Source organism: Bactrocera latifrons, unplaced genomic scaffold, assembly GCF_001853355.1.
Source record: "Bactrocera latifrons isolate USDA-ARS-PBARC rearing strain unplaced genomic scaffold, ASM185335v1 scaffold_10, whole genome shotgun sequence".
NCBI classification, from domain to species: domain Eukaryota; kingdom Metazoa; phylum Arthropoda; class Insecta; order Diptera; family Tephritidae; genus Bactrocera; species Bactrocera latifrons.
The window spans coordinates 569,344-587,290 of record NW_017534408.1 but is presented as its reverse complement, the minus strand read 5'-3'; the positions used below and the strand labels follow the sequence as shown (position 1 = coordinate 587,290).

Below are 17,947 nucleotides of genomic sequence, written 5' to 3'. Positions count from 1 at the left end.
TAAAATTTCAAAGAAAAATAAAGCTTGAATTATTTCATTGAAATAATAACTAAATGCTAATATTTAGAAAATAATCAATAAAATAAAAATAAAAAAAATTCAGAAGATACAAAAAAAGTATTTCGAAAAGCAGTAATTTCGAATGAAGAAATTAAAAAACAAATAAAATTTGATCTACTTCGTTGAAATAATAGTTAATATTAAAAAAAAACATTAACTAATTGATTGCCGATTTTCCAAATGTTAGATTTTTGAAAAAATTATTATACATTAATAATATTACGAAATTTTCTGTTAGTTTTATGAAAATCAAATTTAACTATATTATCTTCACACTTATAAATGTAAATCTTTATTTAGTAAATCTTCTTATTACCAGAAAATTTAGTTCAAAATCAAAAAATCCTTTTAGAAATTTAGGAAGCATAATATACTTTTTATGTAACATTTTAACAAAGAATTTTCTTATAAAGAAATTTCAAGATTTATGCGCCGCGTTTCCATCGATGTTGTTTAAACTAAATTTACACTTGAAACTCTTGGCAATACTAGTTTGTTTTTAATTATTATTTTGCTCAAAGCAATTTATGAAAGTAAGYTTTAAGTACGTCACAGAAGCCATAGTAAAGTATTAGCGGTAATAGTTGAAAAATACTTAATCGGAGACCTTGCATCATTTTACAAAAATCACGCAACACCTTTGAAAAACTCGAACGCACTGAACTCACTTAGAGCGTTTCAATATGATTTTTATGCGCGATTGCACGACTGCAACTAGAATGTCGGCATTCACCAGCGTCATTAAAGTGGACAGCGAGTTGCAACGAAAMGCTAATTTAGAAAACAAAAAAATACAAAATATTAAAAAAGGTACGCAAAACAACAAAATGCTATGAGTTTGACAGAACTCCTGCCRTTGTTTGTCAGTTAGAGCCAATGGCACGAATCATCCTCGCTGCGATTCATTAAAAATTTACGGGAAAATTTACTGTGGGAGGTTGCAAAGACAAAGCGGTAAATAGAATAAGTGGACTCGCCCACTTGAAGCGAGCTGAACGGCGTGCATGCCACGCTGTGACGCAATCAGAGCGCAGGAAATTGACGAATTATACCGTCACAGCGGTGGGGCGTTTTGTGGCAAGTASARAGTTCGTTGGAAATATTAAAACCAATTTAGTRGGAAAGTTTTGTCRAGTCTATATTTCGCTCGAAGCACAATGTGTRTGCGCGTCTATATGTTTAGAGGTGTGTACTAGGTTGTTAAGTGCACTTAGCAACGCAGTGGTTACTCATACGCACTGAGCAACTTTCTGACCATTTAAAATGAGCACAAAATTCACATGTGTGTGGTTGTTGTGCATGCATTGCAGCGCCATTTTTGTTGTCATTGCTATGTAGCTCYTAACTGCTATTGTTGCTATTGTCGTTTACCGTTATAATTCACTGCGGTTGTCAGTTTAATATACTTTATATGGCGGCTGTTGTTAAATGGCTTTTGAAACCAATAACAACAATAGCTGCTATTGCTTTTATGTGTGTGGCAGCGCACGAGTGTAAGATTGCTTGCATTGTAGCTGTGCTACCAACAATGTGCTGTTACTGTTATGACCGCTTTGCAGCCATTGTCGTCCAGTTATGCGCTCCACCTTATGGCAGCTCAATCACTTTCCTTTCCAATTCAGTTGGCTTGAGTGCGGCAAGTACAAGGCGGCATGTCATAGGAGTCAAGCAGCATTTTTAGGCGACCTAGCCAGCTGCTGACCAGCTCAGTTAAGTTCTGTGGCACTTAACTTGGTTACACTTTATTGCCAATTTATTGCTTGAAAACTTTCGCCGCTCACCCAATACATCTCAGCTGCAACTCTAGTGGCTGCTCACCTTTGCTGTCACTCACGATTACATTTTGGTTGTTGCGGCTTGTTGTTGTTTCGTCTTTTCTTCGACCGACATTGCTATGCGCTTGACRTGCAATCGACATTTTGTTGCATGACTGAGTGATTGCCAGGCATACCAAAGTGCTGCAACAACAACAACGATAATTGTATATCATAAATAGTGACAGCAAGGCTGAAGCAAATTGCAGGTTGCCACATCGTTGTTATGCCTGYTGGCGTTGGGTRGTGTGCGTGCCTACCGCATTGTGCTTGTCAGCTTGTCAATAACATATTATATAATAGTTAATAAACATGACAATGTTAGTGGCAATGCTGTTCTGGCCACTGACTTTATTGGCACTTCAGTGCAGTGGGAGTGTGAAATATGGTGTAAGATGTTGTGCCACACTTCACTTGGCGTTGGCGTTCGAAGACATTCAAATTTTTTGTGTTTCCTTGCTTTGTGTTTTAACTCTGAAAATTTGACCTGATTATTCGATAGCCTGCTTGATTGAAGAAAGAAGTAGTGTATTGCAATGCTTCGGCTTATGCAGGTTTGCTACCTTTTAGAGGTCGATTGTCAGCATTGTGGTGGCTCATCAGATTTTGACTAGTTTATGGTATAAACGTGCGCTCGTATTTTAATTATGAAAAATTGGTCTAGTAAGACTTTATCAAAATTTATACCATATACAATACGAAGTAGGTAAATGTAATGTCCTGAATCCCAAAGGTTTTAGAAATTGAGATTAAACATTTTAAGCGTAACTTGTGTTAATATTATAAAAGCTCTTCAAAAGCCAAAAGCTGCCTACTTCACCTAACATAACCGCATATTTTTGAAATGCTTTGAAAGGTGTGGTTGTCTACTAGCAGCCAAACTTTTCATCAACATTTTTTCATCGAATAACTTTAAATAATTTTTATCGATAAGTAATATAATCGATAAATGATAATTACCAGTTTTCAACACTTAGTTAATACTGGAAGACATATAACACATTTTGCCGAATTATAACGATAATTAATGAGACCGATAAGCGATAATTATCGATAAATAAATTATCATTATTTTAAAGTTATATGTTTATAAGACAAATCAAAACCATCCATATCTTTTATCGAAATTTATCGATAATCAATTAAATTGATAAACGATAATTATCGATAAATTAATTATAATCATTTTAAAGTAATTTTCAAAAGGTTAGATGGTGTACAAAGAGGAAATACTACGAATTTACAAAACATATACCCTTCACAAGTGCTTTTCATATAGCATCAAAGTGTATGAAATGATCTTAACCCTTTTATTTTTCGGTTCGGTTTTTCAAATAAAATTTAAAGGAGCTCAATGCGATACCTCATACAGTAAAACAAATAACACAGACTTAAATATTTTTACTAAAAAAATATACTTAAAGTGTTCTTAACTCATTTGATGCTCATCTATATAAACCGATTCCAAACAACAATCTATAATCATATACTCTAGTAACGCATTTTCCATCACTACTGAGAGCAATCTGTTGTTCGCTGTCAGTCACTTCATTGTCAGCTTATTTTTTCTGTGAATGTGGCTGATAGTCGCAGAGGAATTTGCTTAGGGACTTCAATGGACATGAAACAATGCACAAATACACACAAGTGTATTAAGATCAAAGAATAAAGTCACAGAAGAAGAAATGTGGCGAAGAGAGACATAAAAGCATAGAGACATGAGAAACAATGAACGAGTAGAGAGAAAAAGTGTTTGCTGCCCAGAAGAAATCTTATTAAAACAAAATGTTAATGCATTAAAAGCATTAAAGCAGCGAAATACCCAGGGCTGCAAAGTATACGCTTTTATTTAGCTAAACTCGAAAAATTAGTCACTGCAATTAATCGCTTTTATAATGGCAATTGCTTTTTATTGCAACGAAGCTAGAAGTACAAAAGAAACCAGAAGCCAACTTTTAGTTGAATTAAATTATGAAATAAGTATTAACTGTATATTTTTTATATATWTTTTTTTCTTCTTTTTTCGCGCATATTCTGGCTTAGAGCTTTTTTTCCTCTAATTTCTGCTAAGTTGTTGAAAAATGCGCAGAAACCGTGCAAGTCGTCCAGACATGCACTTTGTCTAACTTCTAGTTAAAATAAGAAAAGTAAACTAGTCGGTACAGTATGTTTATTGAATGAAAGATGCCCGCAGCAATCTTTTAAAGTCGTAAGGTTAGAGGATTTGAGCGAGAGAACGCAAATGGTTTCTTTGAAAGCAAAAAAGAGATGAGAAGTGATGCTTTTTTTTGTTTTTTTTTTGAAAGAAGTAAATATAATTTTATATGTAATATTTTGCAACTATACCTTACTATTATAAAGCACACTCAATAAATATTTATAGCTTCCCAACCAATTTTAAAACAAAAAATAAAACATAAATGAATGTGTGCTGCTGTTCGTGCCTAAYAATGATAAAAAAGTAAGAATAAAGACTCACAAGTTGTCCAATTTCCTGCATAGTTTCTTAGCTGCCAACACTTCGCCAATCGTTTGCCCCGTCCACAACAAGTGCTGCGCACATTTCGAGGCCAAATTGCGTTGTCAGTCAAACTGTTTACACTCTGCTTAGCTGTAAGCGCTTTTGTTTAAATTTTAGTTGCTATAACCCATAGCCACCGGGAGCCATCGCCATTGCTGTCAACAATGCATCAGCAAATGTTTGCCACTTGCCGCAACACTGCCAGCAGAGTACATAAAACAAGTGTGCGCGCCACTCAACAAACTGTTCAACATACGCATTGTTGTACCACAGCGCCGCTACTGCCAAGGCAACACCTGCCACCAACAGCTGCGCAACGCTAGCGCGTAGCGGCGGAGAKAGCGCACATTTGGTACATGAGCGTAAAAATTACTTTTTGAACTGCACTTCAGTTGCACTTTTGTTGCACTTCTTTACACTTTGCGCTTGTTGGCGCGCGCACATCCGTTGCATAAATGTAAATTTGCTGCGAAAACTTTTCAGCTGAGCTGCCTAGCGCTTGCGTTGGCACTTTACGCCAAATCTCCAGCGCTAAGTTTGAGATGTGTGCGCGCGGCACACTGTGGTCAGCTGGCTACAACGCGGCGCTTGGCAGTTTGTGCGTGTTTTGTTGCTGCGCGCAGCTGAGCGTTACAACGTTTAATTAAAGTTTACTGCTTGTAATGCGGCATGCACTGCTAGCTCGCGCTTTTACTACGCACGCATATTTAAGTTTTGCTAACATTTTTGCTTAACCAAAGCAACGCGCAACGCAATGTAACTCTTTAATTTCCCGCGTCGCTCGCGCTTTCCTGTTTGACAGCACTTTGTTGCTTACCTTCTTGACTTGCTGGCTGCGCGCAGCTTTCGTGCGGCTAAATTACCTGCAGTGCAAAGTAGTTTTTACGCTCTTAGTCAGCGCTAGCCAGTGCTTGTAGCTGCAGTTCAATGAGTTTTTAACTAAATGTCATAGCGTTAGTCGGCACTAAATGAAACGGTCGTAAAAGAGTTGCTAAACTTTGCTTTAACTGCGAAATACTGGTAAATAGGCGATTATGTCGCGCTGAAAATGATGGAACTCATTCGTGTTTATTTCTGAKATATTCTTTGCTAAACAAAGTAAGCTATTTTACATGGTAAAGTACTTTAAGTAGGAGCAGTAATTTCATCGTGTCTGTTGCATCATTTGAAGGTACTGAAATTTTAATGCGCGCATATTTTGAAATAGAAAAGTTTTATACTAAAACTTTCAAAAGATCGTTTATTAAATGTACGAAAATGACAGTAACTTTGATTATTAAAGATTTAAGGTCAAAGACWCTTTTTACAGGCAAAGATTGTAGCAGACGTTATCTCTACCGTTTAGAGCATCATGAAAATATATTTGAGTTTCAACTACTGAACAATAGTTTAAAATGTGGAAGATTGAAAAGATACCACCTTCTGGAACTCCCTTTTCGGTTTAGTTAATGTCAACAATTATTATTATATATATATATATTTTTTTTTTTAAATTTTACCTTAATGCGTTCTTGGTTTTATAGATAATTTGTATATATTGATTAGTTTAATTTGTAAACTTGCTGATCTGAAATTATTTCAAATTTGTAGGCCTCCTCCTCGACAAAAATAATGACTTATCGATTTGATAATTTTTGTATAGCTCCTATTGTACATTTTCTTTTCACACCATGCATTAAAAGCATAGKGAAAGTTCAAAAGTTTACTAAAAGCTCGCATACTTAGTGAAAACACTAACTTGTTAAATTTTRCCAACTTTTGCTAAGGATTTATTTTGGTAAATATTTTTTTAATATTTTAAATTTGTGCAATAGCAGAAAATACTGCTTGGACTACCTATTCGAAATTGTTTCAGAAACTTATCCGAGTACATAAACTAATAGGTACTTAACAAGAAAGAAAATCAAATCATCACCATCACAAATATCATTGACATCTAAATATCAAATATAGCCTCTGATTTATCAAGAAATTAAAAAATAGCACAGATAAATGTCTTTAAATTTCAGTTTAACAAGGAGTTGAACAAGTTATTACTACACTATTACCTTTACAGAACCCTATTAACTTTTCTGATTAAACTAAGTACTTGTGAGGTCATTTGTAAAATTCGAAAAATATATTGCAAGCAAATGACAAGGTCACAAGAGTAAGCACTAAAAATAAATAACAGGCAGAGAATAAATATCTCTTTTGTCATGCCACGTTCAATGAACAACCACAATAGCTGATTTCGGTGCATTCATGAGACAACATAAAATATCTTGCAAAGATTTGTTGCTATAATTTCAGCAAAGATAAGCAAACGTGTGCAGCCTTTCAATGTCAACGCTGCCAAGTAAATATGTGGCGGYATAGTAAGAGACAAACACAAATTCAATGGAAATCGAATACGCCTGCCAATCAATGCTGCCACTAACAATGCAAATACTCAAGTGCTGCCACAGTTGGCGCATGCAAATTTACAGCTAAGCCAGCAATTTTCAGCGCCAATTGTGGCATGCCCCATTGCATGTCATTGCAGGCAATATGSGGCAAGCATTTTTGGTTTCTCTTTTCAGTGAGTAACATAACATGTGGTACATAYTCGTACAAATGAAAGCAAGCCGAAAAGGCAGAAAATACTTRCRATATGCATGAGTGGCTGTCTGTATGTATTGTATGTGTGCACTTAAAGCGTTTGTAAAAGCAAACATATTTACATATAAAAGCATATATGATGTATCTATATACATGTGTTTTGGCTGGCACTAACAACCCTCGACGTGTCATCGTCATGGAAGCTCTTGTGGCAGCGYTGATTGCACAGCTCACGTCTTTTAGCAAGTACGTCGTGTGTTGTTAGTTATTCTAYTGCTGGTGGCAAGTTGCAAATGCATTGTGGCACACACGCTGCAATCGCAATGATTCGTAACGGTTTCGGTAAATGTCAGCCAGTGGCAATCAATGTTAGTTGTAATATTGTTAGTGTGTTTTTCGCTTATTCGCTCGCTTTCGTTGAATTTAAAGCATTTTTCGCTCATTCTTGCGTTTGATTGGTTTTCGATTGCAGCGCAATTTGTGCAAACCCGCTTAATATCATTATATTGCCTTAACATTTATTTTAATGACCTTATTAGTGGTGGTTTGTAGTTGTAATGTATTTAAGATTGTGCTATTCACATTTGGATTGTTAGTGAAAGCTCTAAAGTTTAGTAAAAGCTCTAAAACTTTAAAAAGTTCATTATTACCAAATTTTGCTAAGGATTTCTTTATAAATGCTAATGAATATTATGATCTGAAAAGCTTAGTAAAAGCTCTAAAGCTTAAAAAAGCTTAATTTTTTTATATTTTTATTTTGACTTCCAGCTGGACCAAAAAATATTTTTGGACTTTTACATTTTTAAATTGTAATAAATATTTTCTTTCAAAATTTCGACAATTTTCGTATAAAATAATAAGCGCAGTAAGAATGCTGACTAATCTTTTCTCCAATTTCAAAAATGCATACTTAGCAAAAATTGAAATATGGTCGAATTCASTGCAGTCTGGTATAAAATATGGAAGAGTTTATGGAAGAGACTTACGCAAGAAAATAAATCAAAAGAAATTTGAAAAGCATCAAACTTAACAGATTCTTTCGCATTTTTATGATCAAAATAAGAAGCTCTGTCTGAAGACTCATGTTTTTACTTTAAACAAAATACTTAAATTTTTTACCTTAAAAACTTCCATTAAATCATCCATAGGAGCTCGGCTTATTCATATAATTTTGACAAGCCTTTTCGATAGTTTCTTTGCCTTCTAAAATTTTTACGTAGTACTTGTAATCCCATTTTTAGTTCATATTTATTTTATGGTTGCCAAAAACAAAAAGCTGAATATATACATGATTTTGCCAAATTTTCGATCGAATAGTATAAAATACTCTATAATAGTTAAAAACATAATTTTGAATTATTATTTCCWTTTCTACGAATTTAGTCCCAATTTATTACTCTACAAAGACTAAACTAAAAAAATATTAATAATTCCATGTACTCACACTGAAAATTCGCATAAATTTTGAAAATATTTTCAGTGCAAAACAAAGAGCACAAGAAAAAGCGCCACAAAAACCTGCCAACAATGCGTTGGTTTATGCAACATTTTTATTTTACGGAAAACACAGCCATAACGARTAATAAAATAACGGTGAATTGAAAAGTAATTTATGCAAATTTTCAGCGAAAATACCGAATTATTTACGATTTTGAACAGCTGCCGCGTTTTACAAGCACRCGAGCGCACGAAATGGCAGGCATGGCTTGCATTGTTGCCATGGCGCTGCRTGAAAAAACCTGCTTGTCGATTGGAAATCACTGCAAATAKTGTGTAAATAAATTGGTGGCATTCATTATGTGGCAAAAACGGTGACAATTAAAATTGCACTGCAAAKTGCTCACAAACGCAAACATCAATTGGTGCGATATTATTTGAGGCGCATTATGTAACCAACACGTATGCTAAAGCAAATTCAATTTAGTCCATTCGTGCGTAGCATTTTAATTTATTGCATAATTTGCGGCGCACAAACTAACTTGTAATTTTATTTATTTTAATTCTTGTTAGAATGATTKATTGCAAGTTACGAATGAAATTTGTGTTTTTGGGTGTTGAAATATATGGTTGAAAAATTTYGAAATTTTTTAAAAATTTTGATATCTGAGAAACTGTATTTRCTGCASTTTYATATCGTCACCTSAAATGCAAAATMACGTATCATCAAAAAATTSGAAATYTAGTGTCTTATTGATTACGCTTCACTWCTTCAAATTRCATACATAATATACAAATGTTCAACAATTTCAGGTTCTGCGCTCAGATTTGAACCAGTTTTATCCAATATTAAAAYATWTTGTCACTCATGTTTCATTTTATTTCGTGTTKCGTTCATGCCACTGTAAATTTCCGAAAAKGTTGTTACGTTATTTTKCATTTCAGGTGACGATAYACACTTTAATATAATTGTCAGAASAGAAATGAAGGTARATTTGATACTMTAAAARGRCTGCTTTCAAGTTAAATTAATACTTATCAGTAGTTCAAAATTGATTTCAATTAYTAGTATGCAATTTAGCTTAATTGCTTAATTATTTTCGCATCTTTTAGGCGTTTGAAATAGCATTTTACTCGAGAAAAATTAAAGATGAGTAAGCAAAGTATTGGGGAGAAATTAAGTTCAAGTCAACCCCATGTATTACAGGAGCAAAAATTTTGACAAAAATCAAATCCGTCTTTCTAAAAATAGTTTGATATTTGTATTCGCATATTTTTTGATTTGCTTTGCAGTGCCTTTTTACAGCTTTTAAATTTAAACAAAAATTATATATTTCAATATTGTTTTAAGAAATTTCTGAAAGAATACTAGCAGGCTTATTGACGAAAAATTAAATTAAAAGTAAGTTAAAATAAAGTTGAAATAAGTTTATTATAGTTGAGCCAAGTAAACGATAAACTAACATGCATTCGTGAAAAATTATTCAACAAATTATATTAAAATAGTGATGTCAGCCTGAATGAAACTTTGTATAAATTGCTAAAATAGAATAGGTAACTGTTGCTTAGCTTAATTTGYAAACTTGCTGRTCTGMCTACTTTCTAGCGCTTAACGAAGAACTGACTAATATCTACGTTAGCGGATTCTACCGTTCCAACGACAGTGGGGTCTACGTAATCGGAACATACCCGGATATTTTATCCGCCCAAGGACTGTCAGCTCAGCAGAATTCTGCCGTTATTACAACAACAACAAAAAACATACATAATCCGAATGTAATCGGATTTTTGCCATCTCTGATTTCTGTCTGCTCGACAATATTCCTCAAAATGATTTCAAATTTGTAGGCCTCCTCCTCGACAAAAATAATGATTCATCGATTTGATAATTTTTGTATAGCTCCTCTTGTACATTTTCTTTTTACACCATGCATTAGAAGCTTAGTGAAAGTTCAAAAGTTTACTAAAAGCTCGAATACTTATTGGAAACACTAACTTGTTAAATTTGGCCAACTTTTGCTAAGGATTTATTTTGATAAACATTTTTTTAATATTTTAAATTTGTGCAATATCAGAAAATACTGTTTGGACTTTGTTCGTATCATCTCTTAGGCGTTCGATATATTTTAATATGATTTTAAGCAATTCCTGAATTATTGGGAGATTTATTGGTGAAATTAAACTATAAACTATTATTATTCAAATGTTTCAAAAAAATTTGGGTAAACTTATTAAAAACTTTAAATTAAATTTAAAAAATATGATGAAAAATTGAAAAGGTTGTATTTTGAGTGGTTAGTGCTTTATGCATAATATGTATGGTGAAAAATGATACAATGCATTTTAGAAAAGTTTCATCTGCTATTATGGTTTCCGAAGCACSGATTAGTAGTGATACCAACCATATTCAAGATATCTGGATATTCTTTRTAAAGATGAAGAACATATTCAAATATGGAATATATTTGCTTATAATACATTCATATATTTGGAAACAAATCAAATATGGCAAATTGCTATTTGAGCAAAAACTAATATCTACTGGCAAGTCTTACTGCTTTCAGGGGCTCTGTCTAATTTGAGTAGGTATTATTTAAATATATTTGCTTTATCCATGATATAAAACCAATTTTGTATTTTTAAATTTCGTTAAAATAAGGTCCTTAGCTAAATATTAAGATTTGATAGTAGATATTTGTATGCCTATACTATATTTATAAAAAAACGGCCAATGGAGTGATACCTCGCTGATTTCCGTAGCATTCTTTAAGCGCTTAGACATATATTTATTTTAAAGTAATGGATTATATAAAATCTTTCAATATTATTCTTTTCGCAACAAAATTTTTCTCACAAATAATTTTTCAACATCAAAATTTGAAATTTTTATTCAAAGTCAAAAAGTCATTGAGCGCCGAAAATTATGAAAATATATTTTAACATCTTTTCTTACTTGCCTTTTTCGGCATTTTTATTTCCGAAAATTTTATTATGCTAAAAACAAAGTCACCCAGCCGCCGAAAATCAATAATTACTGTTGTTGCTTTGTGTTAGCGCAGAAGTTCCCACATTACATATGCAAAAATAAGTGTCTGAATGAATATTGTAAAGAGCTACTTTATCAGCGATTTTGTGTGTACTTGAATTATTACCATTAGAGCGATTTCGGGTTGTGCTCTATTATTCATGCGCTCATGTGACATGTGCGGCCACAGTTAAATAGCACGAATATTCTTTTCAACATGTTGGCTGCCACAAGAGCAGACATGAATTAAATACCAAAGCTTTTTGGCACACACAGCTATAAACAATATATGTATAGGTGTGTCTACTAATGGTATCTGTAGCAGGCCACGAATTCAATGAATTTACTGTCTCTTCTCTTGCTTTGTTGCTATCAAAGCACAAACATTATAAGTGTACGTACGTGAACACAGCCAAAAACAAAGTCATGTGAGCACGTACAAAATTCTAAGAATGTGTGCGTTTAAAAGTTTTGTATGCTGCATAAATTATTTAAGTAGCACAAGGCTAGAAACATAGAAAACAACAAAGACACACAGGAAAAATATGTTTCAGCGCTGTAAGCGACATTGACGACGGCCATTGTGGTCGCAGCTGGCTGGAATTTTGAAAGCGCTAAATTTTTGGCAACTTGCCAATATTTTATGGGCAACCAACGCACTAGCACACTGACACAAATTCAACATTTAATGTTGCGCCGCAGAGGCTGACAATTAAATGCGCGCATTTCTCGCCAACTAGTGTTTTATATAAGACAAAATTTTGTGCAAACTTTTGAGTTTGTGTAACAAGAATTGTGTTTCGCAAGTTTGTCTATGTTATACGCCTAAAGCCATGCTGCATTGTGAAAGCATACTTTATTTGCCTCGGCATAAAAATGTAAAAAATCAAATACTTTTTTTTTTTGTTTAAATAATGCCTTTTAGCTATTTGCGCCAACTTTTCTAAAGCTTTTATTTTTGCCTTGCTTAACTTATTGCTTTTTTGTTTTTTTTTTTTCCTTTCCTCTAGGTGCATTTAGTTTTGTGAGCAGAGACCAGAAAAGCAATCCACAAATAAAGCAAAATTTTTGCGCACAACATCAGTGCGAGCTGAGCAGAAACAATAAACAAGCAGCACAAGAGTTGAAGCGCTGCTGGCGCCAAAGTCTTTGGGGAGCAAACTTTTGCTTAAACCTTGAACCTTTGCCATAGTGTCTTTGTCTTAACGGCACCGAGCGCCCAGTTGCTACGTCTTGCTTTATTGAAAGCATGCCAACAGGCAGAAGACACACCAACGCATTTCGACACACAACCACACCTCTTTATATATAGATGTGCATATTTATATAAAAGTATGCATGCATTGGCCTAATGCGTTKATTGTCAGGCGCAAATTTGTGCCAAGAAAAAAGCAAAAAATCAATAATGAGAAAAAAAAATGTGCACGAAATGAGCGCAAACGGTCACAGGGTAGCGGAACTTCGCACGCTTTGCATAGCAATGCAGCTATATATAATATTTTTAACTACTTTATGCGCTACTAAGTAAGACAATAGCTGGGMACTTTGTTAAGTGGTTGGCGCTCTGTCATAAATTGCTAATAAATATTAAATTACGCACGAGTAATTGCTTTTACTGCCTAAAGGTATGCTGCATGATTCAGCGTTAGCAATGCAATTGTGCGCAAATTTYCATTGCGCTAGAGGCAAATTATTAATACATTTCACTTGCAACAAGCAYCATTTCAAGTATACAACGATTTTTTCTTAAAAAATATTTAACAATTCGGACGTAAAGCGTACATATATTAGCGTTTACACGCCATTCACCTGGCCTACTTTTAGGCTGCTAAAATTATTGMATTTAATGTTTTCTTACTTTAAAAATACACTTAAGCTAGCACTTACATTTCGTKTGGTTGTGGTTAAAGTTGTTTGTCGCGTAAACGTTGTAGTTKTAGTAGGAGGAAGTCGGCGTGTGGATATGTATTTAGTAATAGGCGCAGTAAAGTTTACGGAAAAATAGTTAAATTGTAGTTTAGTAGTGTTTAAGTTGTGGAAAGTGGCCAATTAAACATTGAAAAGTCGTTGACAGTGTAGAAATATAGTTGCATATTTAGTTTAAGGTAAGAAAAGTAGKTAGCTAAGTGATTTAAGAAAAGCTTTTAGGCGAAAAATTTGATGTGCCTTAGAGACTGACGGTCTTTAATGAAGCTTTGAGGCGAAAAATTTTATGTTTCTTAGATACTGACTTTTTTCAAATATTAGCTTTAATGAAAGATACTGACTAAAAACCTCACTGTTTATTYTGGGTATGATATTAAAAGCTAAATAGGTTTTGAAAAAGTTTATCTGTGGATGGTTTTCTTAACTGATGGCAACTAATTTGTATAACATTTAGTAAAGAAAAATGTTGTGATAAATTTTGAATAATGGTCTTTACTAAATTGGCTTTCGAAAGCTTGTTTTCMAAATTATTTAAATATCATAAACTTCTACAAAAMCGCTGCATTTCCACCTYAMTTTTGTTGCAGTAAAAACTAAAACTCAATCTACAAAGACACGCTACCTCATTTGCACACGGCAGTGGAAAAGTCTTGACCAAGTTGCACAAATATTTCTCTTCAACACTGACAACATTGTTACGGAAAAAAAATACGGGAAAAATATTTTTCGAATCATACCAATGAAATTCATGATTCCTTGGCGCTTTCACTAAATACTATCTCGTTGTTGAGCCCGTTTTGTATGTGTGTGCTGAATGCGTTACGCTGTGCCGCCTTGCGTTCCGCTTCACCAAATCTACTTATAGGCGCACACAATTACGCTATGCACTATTGCTCAAATGCAATGTATTGTTATGTGTTGTGCTTTGCTATGCCGCAAACCGTCTACCCGTCKGACTGTCCGTCACTAAGGCCACTGATTTTGGTTGTCGTCGTTGTYGCTTGCACAGTGACTGTCACGCCTCACAGCCTTCAGCCGAAATCGTTGTCGTCGTTGTCGTCGTGTTTTGCTTCGTTGCTACATTCGGCCGCTCCGATTTTGTTGTTGCGTTGTTTGTCAAGCACACTGTCACTATTTTGTCGTAGTATTGTTGTTGTATTATTAGTTTGACTATAACTGCCTGTACTGGTATAAGTGTTTGTGTTAGTAATGTTGATGTTGGTGGTGTTGGCAACTAGTGCTGCCACCAGGTACAACTTGGACTGACGCACTTTGTGCACTGAACTGACGACGGCCATGGCACTGGCTGTCAACTGGCGACCCAGAAGAATGCCCAACGACTGCAGTGACTGGTTTTTGAAGTCGCATCTACGAAGCATCGCCGGAAAGTTGCTGCTGCTGCTGCTGCAGTCGTTCAAGGGCCGAAGCGGCATGCTGGCGCGAGGGTTGCTGTGCGTTCGTGGTGGTGAGCAGCGGTGAGCGGCTGGTTATGGAGTGTGCTCGCAGCCGAGCGCACGTYAAGCTGCCGAAGTGGCGAGTGATTTGCCGAGCGCGTTGCTCATTGACTAACTGGCTTGCTGACCGAGCGACCGACTTAGCGTTATAATTCGAAATTAAGTTGGCGAAAACTTTGTGTGGCTTATTTCCTGTTAAGGTTGAGTCGCCTGGTGGTAGGTAACTTATTTAACAAATTCCTACACTCGAACGCCGTTTGAAGTTTTTTTTGTGGTATACCTTTAAGCGGTAGAGCAATTTATTTAGTTAACACGCACTTTATAAATGTGGTATACTCTGGGGCGCCTGTTGTGCGTTGTACTGGTTGCGTTAAACTTCAAACTTCAACTGTTCATTGCGTGCTGTGTGCGCTTACGTTTTGGGTGCCCTTCGACTTCTCATGATTATATCGCAAGACCGATCACGAAGTTAAATATTTGCTGCTGCTGCTGCTGCCGGAGTCTGTGTTAAAGCACAGCATCGCCGCGCTAAGATGGAGTCGTKCGATGTGGGTGCTAACACTGCTCCGAGTTGTCGATAGACGTGGTTTGTGTGYGAAAGTCGGGGGAAAGCAGCAAGCGCTCGGTTGTTTATCGAAACGAGTTTTAACGGTGCGTTGGTCATGACAGGCAATCGCACAGGGGTTAAAAYTGTAGGCAGCGGGCGGCAAGCAATGTGTATTAAATGCGGTAAGAAAGGGAGAGGGAGGGAGGGACGTGCTATTGACGGTCGGAGCTGCGCAGTTGAAAATCTATGCTATTGTGGGTGGCAAAGTACCTTCCCATGCTAGCGAGAGCGAGAGAGAATGAGCGCGCACTCTCTTTCCATGCGCTCAGCCCGACGTGAGTATGCGCATTCGCACGCTGCATTAGAGCGTTCAAAATWGAGAGCGCCCGTGTTAAAATTTTGGTGGAGGTAGGTGTATCTTTGACTCGGTTGGCTTGTAATGGTCACATGGTCGAATGCTTACTTTGTAAGCCGTGTTGCAGCTGTTTGTGTGTTTCTATCACGAGCATAGCACTTCGGGAAATCGAAAATATTTGCGATGTGCGTAAGAGGGATGGCTGCAGAAAACCGACATTCACTATCAGAGTTGAAGTCAACGTCGTGCGTCGTGCGTCGTGCGTCATGCGTCGGTGCTAGCGCCAACGTCAGTTGCTGCAGCACCATCAGCTAGTGCGCTCTCCGTTAGCGCGCTTTCAGAYCTTTCGCCATGCAAATTACTTTCGAGTGAGTGCAATCGTTTTTATCGCGCACGTGCTAGCAACAATTTCAGTCATATGGTGTGAATTGAGTGTGTTTTTAGGCGCAAACGCCTTTCGCTGTTCACTCAGACCAAAAGTRTTCAAGGTGTAGTTCCTGTAAACTACTCGAGCTATGAGTGAGTGGAAAATTCATTTTTGTGAACCTGAGTGGTTTGCATTTGTTGGGGTATAAAATGAATGAGTGGCACAGCTAATCACGTGGATAGGTAATTAGTCTTTACTCAAACGTGCTAAATCTGGTTATTTTGAGATAAGATTGTACTTTTTTTTTTTTTTAATTCGGAGTTAATTGAAATGCAGTATAGTTTTTTAAGTTGTTAAGAAAATAACTTGTACGGTTGCTTAATACCATTGTTGGTAAGAAATATTATAATTGCAGAATTAAAAATAGCAAAATATTATATAGCATTTTTTTTAATTGGAACATAATAAGTTATAAAATAAAAATCAGTGGCTCAAAATTAAAATCATGATATCAAATTTTTTGCAGAATTCGCCAAGTTGGTTGTTGAAAGTATTCATAAAAGCATTGACTCAATACAGCCCTTCCTATTGCATCACTGTCAGAAAATGTTATGAGTAAAAACATAGTAAATAGTAAAAAGAATCAGAGTACATTACTTACAATTCTATTATGGCCATATATTTCTCTTTCGAGAAAAATGAAAACTTTTTCTATGTTGAAAATTTGGGCGTACCTAAACGGTAGCTGGTTTTACGTTAAGTTGAAGCACTATAGAATAGAATAACCTAACTTCACAACATTGAAACGTATGTGCTTAAAAAAGGAAAAAAGTACAACAAATTTATCGTGATACTTAAACTGAGCAATCTAAGACACTTAATATTCTAAACAAAATTGTATAGATAATGTGGAATTTCTATGAAAAATTGATTTAGTACAAACGCGTGTATAGAATTCAGAAAATACAATCAGAGTTCAGTAATTTAAATTTTATTAAGATCATYCAATAACTTTGACTTTCGTAGAAAATTTCTGCACTGTGTAGTTTACGCAATTGAGATTCTTTATATACAATAAATACTAAAATTATGAATTCTAAAAGGCTAAATACTGYGAAAAAAATTTTAAAGATAATATGGAATTTCCAAGGAAAATTTCGAAAAATTTTTAGATCTCAGAAGAGAATGGAAATACATATGCCAAAACCACATCCTAAAAGAATGATGAAAAAAAATTAATTATAATAAACATAGACATAAAAAAAAGCGAGAATATTAAATGTGTAGTTTCCAAAAATAAAATTTTTAATATTTATATACCATATTTTTTTAATTGTAAACAAATATTTTTTAGAAAATAATTTTTTTAAAAAGAATCGATTARTAACAGTGGTCAAATAATTTTGAATAGTTTTTCAGCTGTTTTGTGGAGCCTTCTTTTGGCATTTTCTGAGCAAATTTACCAAAATAATGTATGCACATATTTTTAAATCCATCAAAAAGAAGGTATTTCAGTAAACATAAAACCTAGTCACGTTTTTAGAAAATTTTAAATCTTGACTTTTTCGATTGAAAATTTTGGTTATTTCCGATATAAGGTTATACAAAGAGTAAGTGTGGGTCATAAAAAGTTAAAAAGTTTTCTCAAAATATAGTGAAAAAAAACAACATTTTTTGTACAAGTGAAGTGGGTTAAGTGAATTTTTCACATAAATTTTTAGTCTTTTCGAAAAAACTCTATACGCGAAAGTTATAGAAATTTCCATTTGATCTTATAACTTTTTTCGATAAGAGTCAGAGTTTCGCCCGGAATCGACATAAATTTTTCCTTACAAATTTAGCCACGGCCCACCACTTGCTT

At 34.8% G+C, this 17,947-nt stretch overlaps 1 protein-coding gene across 5 annotated transcripts in view; it reads right to left on the bottom strand.

The window, feature by feature from the left end:
- LOC108966362 (complexin) overlaps nt 1–17,947 on the bottom strand; it is a gene marked incomplete at its 3' end in the record, with an annotated part of 186,337 nt that overhangs the window by 33,744 nt on the left and 134,646 nt on the right. The window contains 1 exon segment of one of the 5 annotated variants that reach the window (XM_018929240.1): nt 14,101–14,648. Coding sequence (XP_018784785.1) covers nt 14,101–14,113 — 13 coding nt within the window. The 5' untranslated portion in view covers nt 14,114–14,648. 5 annotated transcript variants of the gene reach the window in all.